Source organism: Myotis lucifugus, unplaced genomic scaffold (genome assembly GCF_000147115.1).
Source record: "Myotis lucifugus unplaced genomic scaffold, Myoluc2.0 scaffold_144, whole genome shotgun sequence".
NCBI lineage: Eukaryota > Metazoa > Chordata > Mammalia > Chiroptera > Vespertilionidae > Myotis > Myotis lucifugus.
In genome coordinates, this window is record NW_005871192.1 from 3,168,120 (window position 1) to 3,188,017 (window position 19,898).

Here is a 19,898-nt window from a genome sequence, read left to right on the forward strand (position 1 = left end):
TTTGTAGATCTGTGCTTACCCTCATCTCCCAATGTGTACTGTGTTGCCTCTGTTCATCTTTTCAGTTGGTATTAATGAAAGTCTAAGCCCCTAGATCACCTGCTTAAGTATCTATAACTTGGGGTTACTTTACAATTTTTTAAATTATGTTCTATTGTTTTTTTAAAATATATTTTTATTGATTTTAGAGAGAGATGAATGGAGAGGGAGAGAGAGAAACATCAATGATGAGAGAGAATTACCACTCGGCTGCCTCCTGCACACCCTCCACTGGTGATTGAGCCCCCAACCTGGGCATGTGCCCTGACTGGGAATCGAATCAGCGACTTCTTGGTGCATGGGTGGATGCTAAACCACTGAGCCACACCAGCTGGGCTACTTTTACAATTAAATGATGATTATTGACTCCCAGTCAGTATCTGTTAAATCCAAATCACTTAAGTTTGGGTCTGCATTTTAAATAAACTGCGTTTGAGTTATAGATCAATCTAAGGCTTTATGTCTTACATAGTTAAGCTTCTCTCTCCGGAATATTTCAGTAATTGAATACACTGTGCTATTCTAAATCAACTTATATTGTATCTTCTTGGGTATTTGTTGGTTAGAATATCAGAATGGTATTTGTGGTTGTACTTTCATTTCAGCCTCACTATTTTGTCTTCTGCCCTTGTATATATTCAGTTGCAGGACTTCAGTAGCATTTAAAACTTTTAAAATTGTATATATTAAAAGTGCTCTGTGGAACAGAAATTGAGGGTACTTTTCTAACTTTTTTATAAACAGGCTTTTGATTTTTCATTGGTAAAAAAATTTAAATTTGGTAAAAGTTTTATTTTATGAAATTAATACACTCAATTCTTCATAGGCATCAGCTAAACAATCAAATGCATCATCTGATGTTGAAGTGGAAGAAAAAGAAACTAGTGTTTCAAAGGAAGATACTGACCATGAAGAAAAAGCCAGCAATGAGGTATGTTTAATTTCTCTTATATTCTAAATCCATTTTGTTGCAAGGAAGAAATTATAAAATGAGATGATTACTTGATTGTAAAGTAGAAAGTAATCTTTTAAAGTAGTTGGATAATGAATGAGAGAATGTAAGACTTATTTCCTTGTGTAAATATTAAATACCGTTTTGTAAAATAATTTTTGCGTCCTTAATATGAATGGATGTTTTTATTTGAGGTTATTTTGCTGTGCAAAATATGAGGTCCACCTATAGGAGAGTGGATTACTATTTGTTAGGAATATTTTTAAAGCAAGGTTTTGTGTAATGGATGTACTGGAAAGGGCATTGAACTGGATTTTTAAAAACCTAAGTTTATTTCAAACTCTGTGAGTGAGGAGACTCATTTAGCCCTTCTAGGCCTCATGAAATGGTTATTAGATGATCTCCAAAATCCCAGCCACCTCTTAAAATTCAGAACTTTACTGTAGAAAAAGTGATTTCATAAATTTAAATATATAAACTTCCTGGTATGCTAACAAGTGTGACTTTATTAGATTTGATCTGACAGAGAAAAGAATTTTTACTTTTTGGCAAATATACTGGCTATTACTTTGACCTTACAATGATAATGTTAAGGCTTTTAAGAAAATGATTTTATTGATTTCAGAGAGAAGAAGGGAGAGGGAGAGAAACATCAGTGATGAGAGAAAATCGTTCGAATGCCTCCTGCATGCCCCCTACTGGGAATTGAGCCCGCAACCCGGGCATGTGCGCTGACCCAGAATTAAATTGAACCATGACCTCCTGGGTCAATGCTCAACCACTCATCCACACAGGCTGGGTGATAATGTTAAGACTTAATGTTTATAATTTCAAAGGTTAGAGAAGCAAAACCAATTTCCCTAGTAATGTTAGTGACGTGTGCTTTTGGCTTTCAGTTTAAGAAATTTTCTTTCAGTCTTGGCAAAATTTTATTTCATCTGTAATTTTTTCTAGGATGTGACTAAAGCAATTGACATAACCACTCCAAAAGCTGCCAGAAGAGGAAGAAAGAGAAAGGTAATTTTACTGCTTAAATAATTTTTCAGTTGCACTAAGGAAGAGTAGATATAATGAAACCTTACCATTTAGCTTCAGTTTTGTCTTTTACTCTTAATTCCTTTAATTGTTTAAAGGGTAGGTTTTGTTTACTTATCAAAACTGTTTTTCTTTTCTTTTTTTCTTTTTCCTAATCTTCATCTGGGGATATGCTTTCATTGACTTTTAGAGAGACAAAGGGAGAGAGAGAAACATCACATCGATTGGTTGCTTCCCATATACACCCCCGCCTGTGTTCACACCTGCAAATTAGGTATGTGCTCTGACAGGAATCGAACTCAAGACCCCTCAGTGCATGGGACTATGCTCCAACCAACTGAGCCACACCGGCTAGGGCAAAACTTTTCTTTTCATAATGATACAGCATCCTTAAGATAAGTTGAATGGTAAAGAAAATAAAATAAACCAATTTTTATTCCTTTCAATGAATGATGCTGTTTCAAGTTTATAAAATGGATAATAATATATACTAATGAAGTAGTTGAGAAAAATGTTACACATATAATACTAAAAATAAATTATAAAGTACTAATATAAGTGTTGTCCATTATTATGTTATTCTCAGAAATTTGTTGCATGAAATGACAGTTTAGGAAAGCATACATTCTATGCTTTTAACTAATGTTTTTTCCCTATATGAAGTTTTTCTGACCAGTTTTTATCTCAGGCTGTTGTATGCCAAAGATACAAAGAAAATTAATAGTTCAGTATCTAATGAAGAAGTAAAATAGGAAAACAATGAATTACAGTGACTTTTTATCCTATATGGGAGGTGAGTGGAAGAGGCTATGATAACTTTAACAATATCTTAAATGATAGGAAGAATTTTGTCAGATGGATGAAGAGACGGGAAGGGCATATGAGGCAGTTAGAATAATATATACAGAGGTGTAGAGAAAATTTCATTTCAAGCATTTCAAGTGTTATATTTCAGATTACCAGACCATAAAGTTAGAGGTAAGAGGGTATACAAAATATGTTATGTGGGATAACCTGAACTTAGAGAAGTGATGGGAAGCCATTGAATCACTTTAAATTTTACATGTCTCCTCGTAAAGCAGTGTGAATGATGGGGATTAGATTGGACTGGTGAGACCAGTTTACTGGTTAATTCATTCAGATTTTAATACTAACTTCACTGGCCCAGGCAGAGAATTGAGCAGTGAAGTAAAAAGATAAGGTCTCTGTTCTCGTTGAACACATTTTTGTTGAGACAGACAATAAATACATAAAACCAGAGAGTTTAAGTGGGGAGTTATGATAGTGACTTGGTAACTAAATTATGGACCACCTTACTAAGGAGTTCGCATGAGATTGGAAGGACAGGAGGAACTTTATAGCAGGTGTCTTGGTAAATTCCATGAGAGATTGGCTATAAGAGCACTTTAGGGAGTACAGATGATAGTTGATGGGAGTGGATGTGAAGGGAGGGGGCGGAATCTAGTATGACTCTTAGGCAGCGTTTCTCAACCTGTGGGTCACGACCCCTTTGGGGGTCGAACGACCCTTTCACAGAGGTCGCTTAAGACCATCGGAAAACACATAGATAATTACATATTGTTTTTGTGATTAATCACTATGCTTTAATTATGTTCAATTTGTAGCAATGAAAATACATCCTGCATATCAGACATTACGATTCATAATAGTAGCAAAATTACAGTTATGAAGTAGCAACGAAAATAATTTTATGGTTGGGGGTCACCACAACATGAGGAACTGTATTAAAGGGTCGAGGCATTAGGAAGGTTGAGAACCACTGCTCTAAGATCTTTTGGCTTGTATGACTAGATTCGATTCTGAGAATACAAGAGATGTTGATTTGGGAGCAGAGGCATGGAGAGAAGGAAGTGAAACACTTTTGGAAATAAGACTAAAGATATATATACAGGATGTCCCAAAAAATGTATACACACTTTAACAGCTGATAGCTCAATTTTGAAAATGAAATGTATTTTAATAAACACTACCTTTATAATTATTCAAAGTGTGTGTATACTTTTGGGGGGGACACCCTGTATATATTATTCTGACACCAAAGGGGGAAAAGGTAAAAGTTAAAGATGCCATCACTGATATAAAGATAGAATATAGCTGAAGTAGTCGAGGTAAAAAGTTTACTGGGAAGAATGCAGAAATGAGAATCCTGAGGGAATATAATGGAGATGAAAGGTTGCTTTTTATAATTCCTGCGGAGAATGAACTGTCAGGAGGAAAGCTAGGAGAAGCATATCAAAAGGGAGAACAGAATTTTAAGAATGAGGGAGTGGTCAGTAGTGCCCTGGTGTAGAGGGGTTCCAGTAAGATATGTAGCAGGATGCTTTAACGTTAAACAGTAAAACAGATTTAGCGTGCTGGTGAATACAATATTTAATGTTAAAATTACACTGTGTTTCTGAAATCTTTGAAGGAAAGGAGAAAGAAGGTAGCAATAGGGATTTGCATGGTTAAGGGAGAGTGTTTAAAGTGGAAAAATACAGTAGAGGAATTAATGCTTCTTTGCAAAAGTAGGAAAGATCCAACATGTGGAAAGATGAATTATTGTATGTCAGGACATGCTGGATGAGAGAGAAGAGAGGGCACATTACAAAGAATAGACTTGCCAGGAAGAAGGAGTTGATGGACATTTCATCCGTTTTAACGTTGAAGGGAAGGGTGGAGTAGGCTATTAAAATTTTTACAGGGACTTGTAAATTAAGGAAATTCCTTCCTGCTGGCCTCTGTCTCTCCCTTCTCATGCACTCAATTCAAAGCAAGGCTGCTTATATGGTATAAAGGGAGAAGAAAGAATTGCAAATTTATACTAGTGAGGGGAGAAAAGGGTACTACAAAAGACAGGGTAAAGGATTAATGGGTGGCTTTGAGATCCCAACTGAGATGGTATAAAATGAATGCCTATTTGTATAATTTTTTTCAGGAGGGCTCAGCAGCAGGGAATAATAGAGCAGGGAAAGTAGAGTTTTATAGTAATCCTCTGTTGGAGATATGTGGGACAGGTGCAGGAAAACAACTATGCAGAGGGCTTGAGAATGAATAGAAACACTGTAATTTCATAAGGTGAGTGTGTGTGAGGGGGGTGAGATCATGAAGGGAGGAGAGGTAGAAAGTGGAGTAATGAATGGAGAGAAAATGTGTCAAAGGGTTATAGGTTTCAGTGAGATCAGGTAAAATACAGAAGAAATCAATTTAGTCAGAATATTAGCATTTAAAATTTAAATATATGTATATGTGGAATAATATAATAGTCTTTTCTGTGGATGAAATATTTCTTAATTTGCTTTTATTTTCATGAGGAATGGATTTTACTTGAATGATTTTGCCATAAGTTAAAAAGCATATCCATGGTAGAGCTGATTTTCTGCTTAGGATTAGGGTTATTTTTATTTATGGTATTAATTACTAATGAACTTATTACCTCTTATTAGAATCTCCTCAAAAGATCCATTCTACCTATAAAGTCTTAATATCTTGATTTATTTGCAAAAGAAGAAATTGTAAATGAAGAGGTTTTATTTTTAAATACATCTTTATTGATTTCAGAGAGGAAAGGAGAAGGGGAGAGAGATCAGTGATGAGAGAGAATCATTGGTCGATTAGAAGAGGTTTTATTTTGAACTGAAGACTCAAAAGTTTGAACTGAATTTTAGAGAACTTTTGCCCTCTTAATGCCTCAATAGAAAAGGGGCTCTTATAGTTCTGAGATCTCAATCTTTGATATCTGAGGAACTTGGTAAAAACACAGCTGCCTGACTCCCTGGGGTAGAGGTAGGTGGTTTGTAAATGCTTAAAATTATAGAAAACAACCTGAGGTAATGTTTAGGAACAGTTTTCTTGAAGAACAATTCAAGAGTTATATTAGATGAGTTTATTGACTTTTAATAATGCTTATTATATGCATCATTATATTCCTATTATGAAGGCAAAAATAATGTTTAAAAAAACTAACAAAAAGGAAATGGATAAACTCTTAGAAGTGGGATTGCTAAGTCCGATTCGCATATTCTTTATTGCCAGTGTTCGTTCATAAAGATATTATTTCAGAAAGGTGTTACCAGTTTATTGATCATCAGTAATTATTTGAACTAGAGGCCCGGGGTGGGGGAGCCGATCAGGGGTGGGAGCAGCTGGGGGGAGGGGCCGTGGGCAGTTGGTTGAACTCCCGGTCGAGGGGACAATTTGCATATTAGCCTTTTATTATATAGGATGATTTTCCATATTCTTACCAGTATTGGGCACTATCTCATAAAAGTTTGCAAATCAGATTGTTGATTAAAGATTTTTAATTTTTTATCAACATTGGATTGTGCTTGCTTTTGCGTTATTGCCTTAATTTTTGTTGATCTAGTTACTGTTGAATTCTAAATAATTGGAGGTGGGGCAGCAGTTCATAGTGGTCCTCCCATACTTCTTGGTTCTCTTTACTGTTTCTTCCCTTTTCCATTATGATCAAGATTGTATTTCCTTTCTAATTAGTGGTTCCTAACCTTTGTTCTGCTATAATACTTGAATCAATTAAATTGACTCTCATTTGGGGCTATTGTCTCTGGGGGCATTATAGTTTTCAAAGTGTCATTGGGATTTATTTTTTACACTGTAGTAAATCCCCCTGTATGGAAAATAAGAGTAACAGTTTTCAGCCCAGCTGGAGTGGCTCAGTTGGCTGAGCATCATCATATGCACCAAGGGATTGCCGACTCATGTCACATATCTGGGTTGCAGGTCCGATTCCTGGTTGGGGCACATAAGGAGGGCGGATGTCTCTGTCTGTCTCTGTCTCTCTCTCTCTCCTTTTCTTTCTTCTTTCTTTCTCTCTCCCCTTCCTTCTCTCTAAGAATGACCTCAAGTGAAGATTTTTTTAAAAAACAATAACAGATCTTAGTCCATTCAAAAATAAAATGTGTACATATTAACAGTTTAAAAAATAATCAGCACTTAATTTCTTGTGTTTTCTAATATTAGAATATTAACTTGAGTTCTATGTTAAGTGTAAAGTGTTAGCATTTTTAGATATCTAAAGTACATTTATAAAGAATGTATGGGTTGTTACAGTGTAATTACATTATACTTTGGTTACTATTTTGCTTTGAGAGTATTACCTTTATATTTCCAAATGACTTTTTTAGGTTAATAATATCTAAAGAGTGAATTTTTTGTTTGTTTCTTAAAATTGTTCACTAGAATTATAAGCTAAGTTGAAGATCTCACTTGATGAGACAACTGTTGAAAAATAGCATATGGAAGTTATGCTTATACTTGAATTTGTTATCTTAGAGTGGCTTATTTTGGCCATTGACTAAAACTGGAATGCCTACTGTTTGCTAAATAAGTTAATTAAATCTTTGTGATTCAGGCAGAAAAGCAAGTAGAAACCGAGGAGGCAGGAGTAGTGACAACAGCAACAGCCTCTGCTAATCTAAAAGTGAGTCCTAAAAGAGGACGACCTGCAGGTAGGATTATAATGTTTAAAACTCTGGCTTATGGTTAATGTCACAGATATTTTAAGTGTTGTGCCTCAGATACTTTGGAATAGTTGGATAGGCAACTAGCTATGTATAATGTACAAGTTTTAAAGGAGATCAACTTAGTTTCTGCTCTGTGTAATGAAATATTTAAATTTGAAATAATGGCTTGGGACTTGTCATTTTCTGTTTTATCCCTGTTGTATCTTCCCCTAAAAGTGGCAAATGAGGCAGTGGTGAGGTTTAAATTATATGAATGATGGGTTTATTTTACCTCGTACTTTAGAGAGCATAAGCTTTCCAAATGGAGTCATAATGAAAGCAAGAGAAACGGCATTTGAACAAAGTTATCAATATTTTTAATTATTGCATTATTGCTTTACAGTATGCAGCTATCATCAGCACTGAAATCAGATTACAAATTTTCAGTTGTGAATATACATATACACACAATATTGTAATATGTATATGAATATTGGATATAAGTGCAACTCATAGTTTTGTCGTACTTTGTTAAAACAACAGTGAAGGATGTTCTTTTAAGCCCTCTCAGCCATACTAAGGACAGATTAAAATTACTTTGTTAATCTATTCAAATTTTCAGCTGTTGCTCCTTTGATTCGTTGGAAGGATATTATCTTTAAAACTTAAAATAATAGTATTTCTAATAAACCACTAAGTAGTACTCCTCTAACAGGGATGAGCAAAAGTAGGTTTATAGTTGTTTGTATGGTTATGATTATAATAACTTTATTAACTCAAAAGAATGTCACAGTGCACTTTGATACAATCCGTAAGTGCTCAAATTGTCAGCCTTCATTATTCTTGAAGTCTACCTGCTATCCTCAAGCACAGAGTTCTTCATTGCCATCAATAAACCTATTTTTGCCCACCCCAGTATATCATTTGTAATCTTTATATGTAAGATTTACATTTGGAGGGAAAGCTGGTAGTTACAGATTTTTTTTTTCTGTGAATGTTAGCTACAGAAGTCAAGATCCCAAAACCAAGAGGCAGACCCAAAATGGTAAAACAGACCTGTCCTTCAGAGAGTGACATGTAAGTTCATTTTTAATGTATAGTTATGCAATGTTAGACATTTGACTTTAAATAAGCATAAATCTCTTTGCCTTTTTACTAGTTTTATTGTATAGGATATTTGTTATTCTATTTTTCTAAAAATTATGAGGAAAACTGTTCTAGTTTTTTATTACATAAAAATTAAAAATTGGTATAATAGAAAATGCAGGGTAAAATTTGTAATAGGGAATTTGGGCAGATAGTATGTTTAAGGAAATTTTAGGCAAAGTGTTCTTGAAGCAATTTCCACAAATCTTTTTTATCTCTTCCAGAATAGCTTACTTAAAAATAATACTACTTAGCCCAGCCGATGTGGCTCAGTGGTTGAGCGTTGACCCATAAACCAGGAGGTCACGGTCCAATTCCCAGTCAGGGCACATGCCCAGGTTGTGGGCTCTATACCCAGTGTGGGGCATGCAGGAGGCAGCCGATCAATGATTGTCTCATCATTGATGTTTCCCTCTCCCTCTCCCTGTCCCTCTTCCTGTCCCTGTCCCTCTCCCTTCCTAAGAATTAAAAAAAGTGGCATAGAATTACAACATATTAACTACTGTAGTGAAATTAAGTTAGGTACATATGCAGGTGAGTTTGGTTTTGTTTTAAAACATACCACATAGCCTAGCTTGTTTGGCTCAGTGGATAGAGCATCGGCTTTTGGACTGAAGGGTCCCGGGTTCGATTACAGCCAAGGGCACATGAATAGGTTGTGGGCTCAACCCCAGTAAGGGGGTGTGCAAGAGGCAGCCGATCAATGATTCTTTCTCATCATTGATGTTTCTATCTCTCTCTCTCCCCTCTCCTTTCGTCTCTGAAATCAATAAAAATATTTTTTAAAAAAAACTAAATGTTTTTTTAAAAAAACATACCACATAAATCTCATTGATACTGATCCTTAGATGAATCATGACACCAGACACAAAATCTAGCTTTTCATGATCAACATAAGGCTTTGCTCTGGATACTTAGGAACTGAAAACACAAGTTATCTGTTCTCCGCTCCCCTTTAGACACCCATGTGGATCTGTGACAGGAAACCAAAATAAATATTCCCATTTGGAAAGGAGAGGTTTAAGAGGTGCACAGCATTGTTCATAGGAAATCTGAAATTATGCTGGGAACATACTGGGAGATCTCCCTTGATTAGACTCCAGATTCCCCTGAGTATCTTCCTAGTCCATTTCTCTGCATGGCTTTTGGCTGATGCCTGAGAGTTCTGTGCTTTTAATTATGCTGAGTTGCATGTGAAAAGTTCATTGGCGAATGTTATCCTCCTTACCAGTTGAGTAGTTCTTAGTCTGCTTTCCGACTATGAGAAGTTAGGGGCTCAAGGTTCCTTTTTAGATCTCCATTACTTTTTGATGTAGGCTGGTGTTAGTTTTGGTAATAATACTGTATTGTCAGTGTGTATGTGTTGCATTCTAGTCTGCTTTGTGTGCAGTGTGGTCTCACTGTCCAATCTCAGAGGGAAGGTGGAGGTAGGTGGGAAGAGATCAACCAAAGAACTTGTATGCATCTATAGTAATAAAAGCGTAATATGCTAATTAGACTAGACATCCTTCCGGACTAAAAGCGGCCAGAGGGAAGCCCGGGTCCTGGGTGCCAGAGGGAAGCTGGTGCCGGCAGCCAGGAGAAGGAAGGCCCACCCTTGTACGAATTTCGTGCATCGGGCCTCTAGTGTATGCATAATATCCATGGACACAGACAGTAGGGTGGTGAAGGCAGAGGGCAGGTGTGGGCTAGAGGGGTCGGTGGGGAAAAAGGGGACATAATTAACACTTTCAACAATAAAGATTTTTTTTTAAAAAAGGTTCCCAGACATGCTTATCTTAAAAAAAAAAAGTTTTTAATGATTTTCAGAGAGGAAAAGAGGATAGAGAAATAGAAACATTGATGAGAGAGAAACATAGATCGACTGCCTCCTTCATGCCCCCCACTGGGGATCGAGCCTACAACCCAGGCATATTCCCCAACAGGGACTCAACCAGTAACCTCCTATTTCATGGGTCGGCACTCAACCACCACACTGGCCAAGCATGCTTATCTTTTTATACTTAATTACAGGCACTTTGAGTTGGTTTTCCTGAGAACACACCCCTTGGTCTCTTTACCCTAGAACTATTTGTCCATCTGAAGGATCAAGGTACCAAATTTGAATTCTTAAGGAAAGGCTGGCAGCTTACCCTTGATTGGATCTTTGAACCCAGTCTCTGAATTTAAAAATATTTTATAGGATGGAGGCAACTTTCAACCTAAAATGCATGGAATTTTTGTGTTCTTTTTGTTTTCGTATTATTTTTTTGAACTCATTTCTTTCTTAAAGTACCCTATTTATCTTGGTAACAGCCAACTCGAGATCCCAGCATTCTATCTTGAAATTTCTTCTTTATTGAAAGTCACAAGTTCACTGAATGTATTTTCTTGTGAGTTTTCACATGTGACAGTTTTACCCATTGTATAATAATATATTAGAGTTTAGTTTTCCATCCTCAAAACCAGATAGGTCACATATTTTATGTTTGGGTTGCTGGTATCAATTTCTTTGTACTAAAAGCTTTTTGCTGAGGTGATGGACAACTGCAAAATAGCAGTATGTTGCTATATTTATTTTTAATTCACACTGTATGTAGACTGGGCATTGGCAATAGGCACTCTCGGCTGTGGATCTGAAAACAAACTCAGTGGAATGCACAGCTAAACTGGATAAGTTCTTTTTTAAAAAAAAAATATTTCTTTATTGATTTCAGAGAGGGAGAAGGAGAGAGAGAGAAATATCAATGATGAGAGAGAATCATTGATTGGCTGCCTCCTTCACACCCCACACTGGGGATGGAGCCGGCAACCCAGGCATGTGCCCTTGGCCGGAATCGAACCTGGGACTGGCCGATGCTCTATCCACTGAGCCAAGCCGGCTAGGGCTGGATAAGTTCTTTTGAAACTTCCGCTCTCCACCATGAGAACAGCATGTATCTGTCAGTGATAGCTTCTCTGCGTGGGTCCTGAAATGACAAGACAGTGGAATAAGCCCAGAAGAACTGAAACCATCTCATAATGCTCATGTCAATTAAGAAATATTTGTTATAAGCCACTGAGATATTTTGGGTGTGTTTGCAGTAGGTTTTGCTAATTTATACATTAAAAGACTAAAGGAATTTACAAATACAAATTTCCTATTGTAACTTGACCTCTTAAAAAGGAAAGTTGTCACTATGGGGAAACCTGTTTTTCATGGAAGGTGGTAAGGAGGACCATTGGGAAAATTATTTTTTAGCAAGTAGTGATCATTACATTTTTGTAATTCTCTGCTTTGATACTGTTCATTAAACCTTGAAATTATCTATTTCTTGTGATTTTATGATATACTTTCTAATCATTTTTTTTCTTTAAAAACAGCTGTATGGTATTCCATTGTGTATTATAATTCCTAAGATCCATCTTACTTATAGATCTTTCTTTCTTTCTTCCCCCTCCTTTTCCTTCCCCTCCCCTTCTTGGTCAATCCTCACCTGAGGATCTTTTTTCCATTAATTTTTGGGGAAAGGGGTGGAGGGAGAGAAGAGAGATAGTGAGAGAGAGAAACATTGATGTGAGAGGGACACATCAGTTGCTTGCCTTCCATATGTATTCTGACTAACCAGGGCTTGAACCTGCAACCCAGGTTGTGCTCTTAATCAGGAATTGAACCCATGACCCTTAGTTCTTCAGGCCAACGCTCTAACTATTTAACACACTGGCCAGGGCTATAGGTACATCTTTTTAAAAACACTATCTTTTATTGTTTTGTAATATGCAGATATATTGGTAAGAATACAGTGCTAGAAGCAGATGTGTTGGGTCAAAGGTTATTTGTATTTTAATATCTGCCTCCATTCATGGGGTGGGTAACATTTTGGGGGAGGCAAGTGGTCAGTAGCTAATAAGAGCCATGAAAATGCTTTTTACATTGTACTCTATTCCTATCTCAATGAAATTATGATCAAAATATTCACATTTGTGGAAATAATTTCTTCCATTGGTTAAAAGTAAAGGAAGAAATCCATTTGATATTTGAAAATAAGCATACTTGATAGTTATGTGACAATTTCTAAAGTGATAAAGAGTAATTCTTTATCTTTTCCAATTTAATAATCTCTTAAGGGTTCAAGGAAGCAAGTTTGGTAGGAGGTTATTGGGCTAATTATTGACGTTTTGCACCATCATTTTCTCATTTGTCAAATGGAATGGGTTGGACTAACTTTCAACCAATTCCATTCCAGCTTTCTTATGAGTTATCACATGTGAGAGTTTTACCTATCTATAATAATAAAAGCGTAATATGCTAATTAAACCGGATGTCCGCAGAGGTGGCAGAGGCCCCTGTCTGCTGCCGCAGCGGTGGGAGCCAGAGCCCCTTGCATGAATTTCGTGCATCGGGCCTCTAGTTGTATAATAATATTAGAGTTCAGTTTACCAGCCTTAAAGCCAGGTCACATAGGTCCCTTCCAGCTTTCAAATTCATTGATATAATTGTGTAATGTGAAAATTTCAATAGAATTACTTAAACAGTAAAAAAGGTTTGTCTTAAAACAGCTCATCCAAACTTCAAGTTGTATTTCTTTGTACTTTAGTTAAATACACACACACACACACACACACACACACAAACTATAAAGTTATGTAGTTAGCATCATTCGATTCTTCTCGAGCCTGTTAAAACATACTCAGTTTTATCTGCTGTACTTGTTAGCATAAATACCATCCAATGATATGTTAGGATTAGGAGCAATTTCAGTAGGTTGACTTGTTTTAGTGGTCTATGAAATCCAGTGTTGATGGGAATGCTCAAGTTCTGTAGGGATAGGGAGTTCTATAGGGATACTACATTTAACTGGCCATGTAGTTTATATGTATAAGTTGGGAGCCTTTTACCTTGTAAAGACTGTTTTAATTCTAAAATTACAATATTTGATCATATGCAGTTCACATGCAATTGTATGTTTCCCAGTGTTTCTACTTTTTAAACTAATTTCTTATGAATATGTAGAATATAAGTTATAAGTTCAAAACGTTCAGGGACTCTCCCATCTTACACATTACTATATCCACAGAGTCAAGAAAATGGCAGCTTGGCAAGTAAGATAATACTTGATACTATTTTTTTTTTTTTTCAGTGAATGAGTCCCATTATACAAAATTTGTAAAAAAAAAAAAAAGGGGGGGGGCGGGGAATCACTTGCCCGTTAGCCTAATGCCACTATAGTTTTTGAATCTTGTAATTTATATTAAAAGGATATTCTTTTCCTTTTGTGACTGGGTGATGGACTTTCAGTTATATTTTACTTATTTTAAAAATAAGTAAATACAAATATTTAAATACAAATAAATTATAGCTTATTGTTTTCTAAAAACACTTATTCGACTGACTGAGAGAGTTTAGTTGAATGATAAGTATTAATTTACATAAAAGTTTATTTTCCATGGTTGCAATCTCTCTTAAATAGGGTAACTGAAGAAGACAAAAGTAAGAAAAAGGGGCAAGAGGAAAAACAATCTAAAAAGCAGCTTAAAAAGGATGAAGAGGGCCAGAAGGAAGAAGATAAGCCAAGAAAAGAGCCAGACAAAAAGGAGGGGAAGAAGGAACTTGAATCTAAAAGGAAAAACTTAGCTAAAACAGGGGTTACGTCAACCTCTGATTCTGAAGAGGAAGGAGATGATCAAGAAGGTGAAAAGGTAGGATGTATTAACTATCAAATAAAATATTTGTTTTTAGTTTGATAAGTAGTTCTTATTGAACCTCAGTATCTTTGAGAAAGCCTATAAATGTGATTAAAAGTTAAACTGAATTTCTTTATCTTTCTGAATAAACTTGCATTAGCTATGTTTAAAAGCATATTTTAAACTTTAATTTACTGTGCATTCTAAATTTATCTTACCTCTTCAAAATTATATGATATTAAGTGTTATAAACTTTTTAAAAATTAAATTTAGGGGGGTGACATTGGTTAATAGGATCTAGTTTTCAGTGAAATTCTTACTACTCTTTAGGCCTACGCTCTTTATTTGGGTGCCTATTGGCTTAGGAATTTTGTTTAAGCTATGTGTCCTTTTCTTTGTATACCCTTGGAGATCTGTAGACCCAGGTTGTATAGGTCCTTTATTTATTTTTATATGATTACTTAACACTTTAGAAGCCCAAAATTTCAAATTGGATAGATTGAGCAGTGTAGTTGTCACTAAACCAGTAAGGTACTGACATACTTCATTTTAAGCAAAGATCATCACTCCTATAGCAGTGCAGAAAATAGATTTTAGTTCCCAAAATCATAGAGTTAAAGTTGGCAAAAACATGTATAATTCTGAGATGAGCTAAATCCATCCCAATTCTCAAAACAGAAGAGAAAAGGTGGAAGAAACTTTCAGACCGCTCATAGGAGGAATATGCTGAAAGGCCAACATGAGAAAGAAGCAGCAGATAGAAAACGCAAGCAAGAGGAACAAATGGAAACTGAGCAGTAAGTATTTTCTTATTCTAAATTTTGACTTCTAAAGCTAGCATGACATTTTTAAACAATGGGATCTCATTTTCCAAACCTTAAGAAGCCTTTTTAAAGTGACTTTACCCATGTGATATGAAAAAAATCTTTAGTATATGATGATAATTATGCTTTAGGCTCCCTTTTCTAAGAGGATGAAATTTACTGAAGGTAATCACCCTTTGTATTTTTAATTTAAACTCAAATTGCAGATAAGATTTTACTGTTAGTGGCTCTGTAGAAAGTGTCTTCATCCTCTACTATTTATTTGTATAACGTTAAATACAGACAGAGTGGAATGAAAGAAATATCCTTATTGTCATACCACCAGCAGGCCACCCTCAAAAGACCAGCAAAAATAACAAAAGCACAGTTGGAAACCCAAAAGCCAGTAAAAGTAAATCTAAAGGCTGACAGGGTTTGCATTAGATGTGTATAATATAAATCAAGTTCAAAGCTGATTTCTCTTAAAGTTCTCATACTTGAATATATACTTAACATAGGGAATTTTCCCCTTTAATTTTATTCTACAAAATAATTTGATTGGAAGGAAAACAGCAATGGCAATGATAATTAGGCTTCATGAGTTACATTTGTTTTCCTAGACAAATGACAGTCTTTAGACTGTCATTTCTGAGTTCTTTCTCTGAAAAATATTTCTCTGGCATTATTCTGACTAAACTTATTTTTAGTGAGGTGATTTTAAAAACATGCTCTATGTCACTAAGAGACTTAATGATAAGCAGTAATTCTTTAGAGTACTCTTAAATTTGTGCTTTTTCTTCATATATTTGTAAGCCAAAAGTTGTCCTTTACAAGTGCAGCATTTGACCATCTGCTTTCTTAGTTTGGAGGATATATAAGTGGTTTCAGCTGCTTGAGGGAGTAATAAAAACTTACCTAAAGCTCAGACATGTTACTCCCTTTTATCTGTTAGACTAGACTTTGACCATTTCTGTGACTATTAGTTATTTTTTCTTCCTGTCCTTTTCAATCCTTTCACTGAAAAGTTGTTGCATTGTTTGTTTTTAACTTTATTGTGCTCTCCAAATTAAGATATAAAATTAGCTATTGCTTAGTAAAAAATCTAGCCCAATCCTTCCTTAATAATCCAACGTTATCTTTGTGTTTCAGTTTCTTTTTGAATGTCCTCCGAATGTAACTTTCTCAAATTCTAATATTTGTGTTTTCTTTCCTTCTCCTGTTATTACAAAACTTTGTACTTGGACAGTTTTGCTCTGTAAAGCATTTCAGATGCAGCTTGTGTGAAATGCATTATGCAAAATAAAGTTTATTGTATTGTATTCCCAGCCAAACAACATGTAATCTACAGTAATAAAAAATATATCTCATTTTGGGCTCAAAGCATTAATCCAGTTACTGAAAAGAAAATACAAGTGGAGCAAACAAGAGATGAAGATCTTGAGACAGACTCATTGGACTGAATTTCCCCTTCCCCCCCTTTGATGGAAGAATGTTCCAGATACTAAATTGAGGACTTCATTAATGGCATTAATACTGTGTTACGATTGTTAAATTTTCTGTAAGGTACACACTACATACTAAGGTCGGCAAAAAGTTTTTTCCAAGCTTAAAATGAAGCTTTGTGTATGAAAATTAGAATAAGCTGAAAAGATGGTGGTTGTACATTATTTCATTTAGAAAATATAAACTTTAATTTTGTTTTGAAGTTAGGTGTTAAACTGGAATAGCGATCATACCCCGGATAATGGGGGCAGTTGTGCCCTTCCCTTGACATTCCTTTGTTGTTTAATTCTTTAGAATCTTAATTGTTTTTTTAATCCTGAGAGATTAAACATAGCCTTGTTAAGAACAAAAATGAAACTGTAACCAAAATTTTAAAATAAAGTTTTTTTTAAAAAAAACACCCTGATTTTTAGATATTTTTTGTTCTTGTCTATTTGAATGTTTATAAGGCTCAAACTCCAAGCCAAGGTACTAGAAATTAATAATTCATTTTAAATGGTTATTTACAGTAGCACAGTACCTTTTCATTTGTGAAATGGTATGTAAATGTTAGTAAATATCATCTAAGCTTGACATGTTGGCAAAAACATTTTTATAAAACAGTATTATCTTTTAAACATCTATTTAATGTGGAAATGAACTTCAAACCCCTGAAATTAACCTTCGGAGATATGGGAATAATTAAATCAGTCTTTTATAATATGTTACTTTTTAAAGTAAGTGTGATGTGGAATTTATGAAACAATTATAATTCTCTTCTCACTATGGCCTGTCAGTTGGCCCTGATAATACTGGTCTTGCAACAATACACAATTTACTGTTGGAAAAAAATTTTACCATGGCAACTATTAAAATTTTATTTGTGATGCCAATGAAACAATAGACCGTTAGATTATTTTAGCATGTTTTTACAAGTTTGCTTATATTTATAGCAATTAATGCTATGGCACTGCAGAGTTCTAAGAATTAGAACTCTGTGATCTAGGCTATTGACTTACTATTTTAAAGAAAAAAATTTTAACTTTACATAAGGGATTGTGAATATTTGATAATCTATCACAAAGTTCCAATGTTTTCAAATATCTGTGTTAACATTTGATAGGCAGAATAAAGATGAAGGAAAGAAGCCAGAAGTTAAGAAAGTGGAGAAGAAGCGAGGTTAGTTATTTCACTTTCTAAGATGACTTAAGTTATACATAGAAAGGAAATCATAAAACTTTGTGTAGGTTTTGAAATATGTCATTTCATGTTCTTAAATCCTACAAGTAAATTTTAAGTTCCTAATGGAGTCTATATACATTGCCTTGTATTGTAAGTATATAATCAGGTGAACTTGCTAAGGAGTCATTTATTTTTTAAATATATTTTATTGATTTTTTTACAGAGAGGAAGGGAGAGGGATAGAGAGTTAGAAACATCAATGATAGAGAAACATCGATCAGTTGCCTTCTGCACACTCCCCACTGGGGATGTGCCTGCAACCAAGGTACATGCCCTTGACCGGAATTGAACCTGGGACCCTTGAGTCCACAGGCTGACGCTCTATCCACTGAGCCAAACCGGTTAGGGCAGGAGTCATTTATTTTAATGCTCATTATTTGATAAGTCAAATTTTTGTAACATTGCCAAAAGCTAGGTATTTCCCATTTTTTGACAAATATGGTTTCAGATAGAAATTGTGTTTTTCCTTAAACGTGTAAGGTGAAGCAGATGTTTAAAAACTAAGAGTCTATTGGGTACGGACTGCTTATTTTACAAATACGAAGCTAGATGGCGAGTTTTCTCTTATATAATGAATATTGCTTTTCTAAACCAAATACTAAGAACGACAGATAACTTCTTAGTGATGCAGGAAGATAAAGAACATTTAAAAAGTTCACCAAATCTTTCCATTATACTTCGCTTATGTTATACAGAAAAACTGGTTTTGGAAAAACTATTTACTGTTTCACATTTTAATTTATAGAAACATCAATGGATTCTCGACTTCAAAGGATACATGCTGAAATAAAAAATTCACTCAAAATTGATAATCTTGTAAGTGTTTACCTCATTTAAAAATACAGTGCTGCTTTTATAGCTTCACATTTTCTCACATGGTTTTATAAATATGGATAAATTATAGATAAAAGGGACTATCACTGGTTATTTTATACTGCCTTGTTATTTGAAATTTTAAAAGAAATATTTAAAAATAGGTCATAAAGGTTGTGGTAATTAACAGTTATAAAATTACTATTTTATAAAGGATGTGGACAGATGTATTGAGGCCTTGGATGAACTAGCTTCACTTCAGGTCACAATGCAACAAGCTCAGAAACACACTGAGATGATTACAACACTGAAAAAAGTAAGTGATCTTAAGTGATGCCGATTTTTAAATTTCCTCAAAACCAACTTCATTAAAAAGTAACATTTAAAAATCAATTGGGAAAATAATTATGAATGTATTTTGTTTTCTTAGATACGACGATTCAAAGTGAGTCAGATTATCATGGAAAAATCTACCATGTTGTATAACAAGTTTAAGAACATGTTTTTGGTTGGTGAAGGAGATTCAGTAATCACACAGGTGCTGAATAAATCTCTTGCCGAACAAAGACAGCATGAAGAAGCAAATAAAACCAAAGATCAAGGGAAGAAAGGGCCAAACAAAAAGCTAGAAAAGGAACAAACAGGTATGTGTGTGGTAAATTCTTTGTTGGGACCGCTTTTAAGAAAATGGCTTTGATATATCTCATTAATACCTTATCTACATTAAATTACGGAAAGGTCTCTTCTGCATATAGCAGAACAATGTGGGCGTGAGGGGTGCCAACCCCCTTTGCAGTAAAAAATCCACAGAGAACTTTTGACTCCCCCCAAAACTTAACTACTAATAGCCTACTGTTAACTGGAAGCCTTAACGTTAACAGTCAACTAACACATAATTTGTGTATGTATTATATACTATATTCTTAAAGTAAGATTGAGAAAAGAAAATTATGAAAACATAAAGAGAAAATATATTTACAGTATTCATTGAAATACTACAGTTCGAACCCATGTTGTTCAGGGATCAACACTATTAGTAGTTATTTCCTTAATTGAAATTAGGAAAAATTTCTTACCTACACAAAAGAGAAATGAACTTTCTATGTCCCTCTATCACCAACTTGAGCAGTTATACAACAAGTGACCATTGCTATCGTATAGCCCCATGACGTTTTTCTGTGACACCCCTGAAGATTATATCAAAGCAAATTCTGGATAATGCCATTTGAACCTTAAGCATTTTAGGATGTTATCTGTGATAGACTCTTAAAACAGAATCAG

The 19,898-nt window shown here is 34.8% G+C and overlaps 1 protein-coding gene across 1 annotated transcript in view; it reads left to right on the forward strand.

The window, feature by feature from the left end:
* PSIP1 (PC4 and SFRS1 interacting protein 1) overlaps positions 1–19,898 on the forward strand; it is a 67,009-nt gene that overhangs the window by 44,040 nt on the left and 3,071 nt on the right. The window contains exons 4-13 of the mRNA XM_023758908.1: positions 866–970; positions 1,946–2,008; positions 7,398–7,494; positions 8,490–8,565; positions 14,064–14,292; positions 14,956–15,074; positions 17,686–17,741; positions 18,550–18,620; positions 18,832–18,933; positions 19,048–19,261. Of these exons, the coding sequence (XP_023614676.1) occupies positions 866–970; positions 1,946–2,008; positions 7,398–7,494; positions 8,490–8,565; positions 14,064–14,292; positions 14,956–15,074; positions 17,686–17,741; positions 18,550–18,620; positions 18,832–18,933; positions 19,048–19,261 (1,132 nt within the window). The remainder of the gene's footprint in view (positions 1–865; positions 971–1,945; positions 2,009–7,397; positions 7,495–8,489; positions 8,566–14,063; positions 14,293–14,955; positions 15,075–17,685; positions 17,742–18,549; positions 18,621–18,831; positions 18,934–19,047; positions 19,262–19,898) is intronic.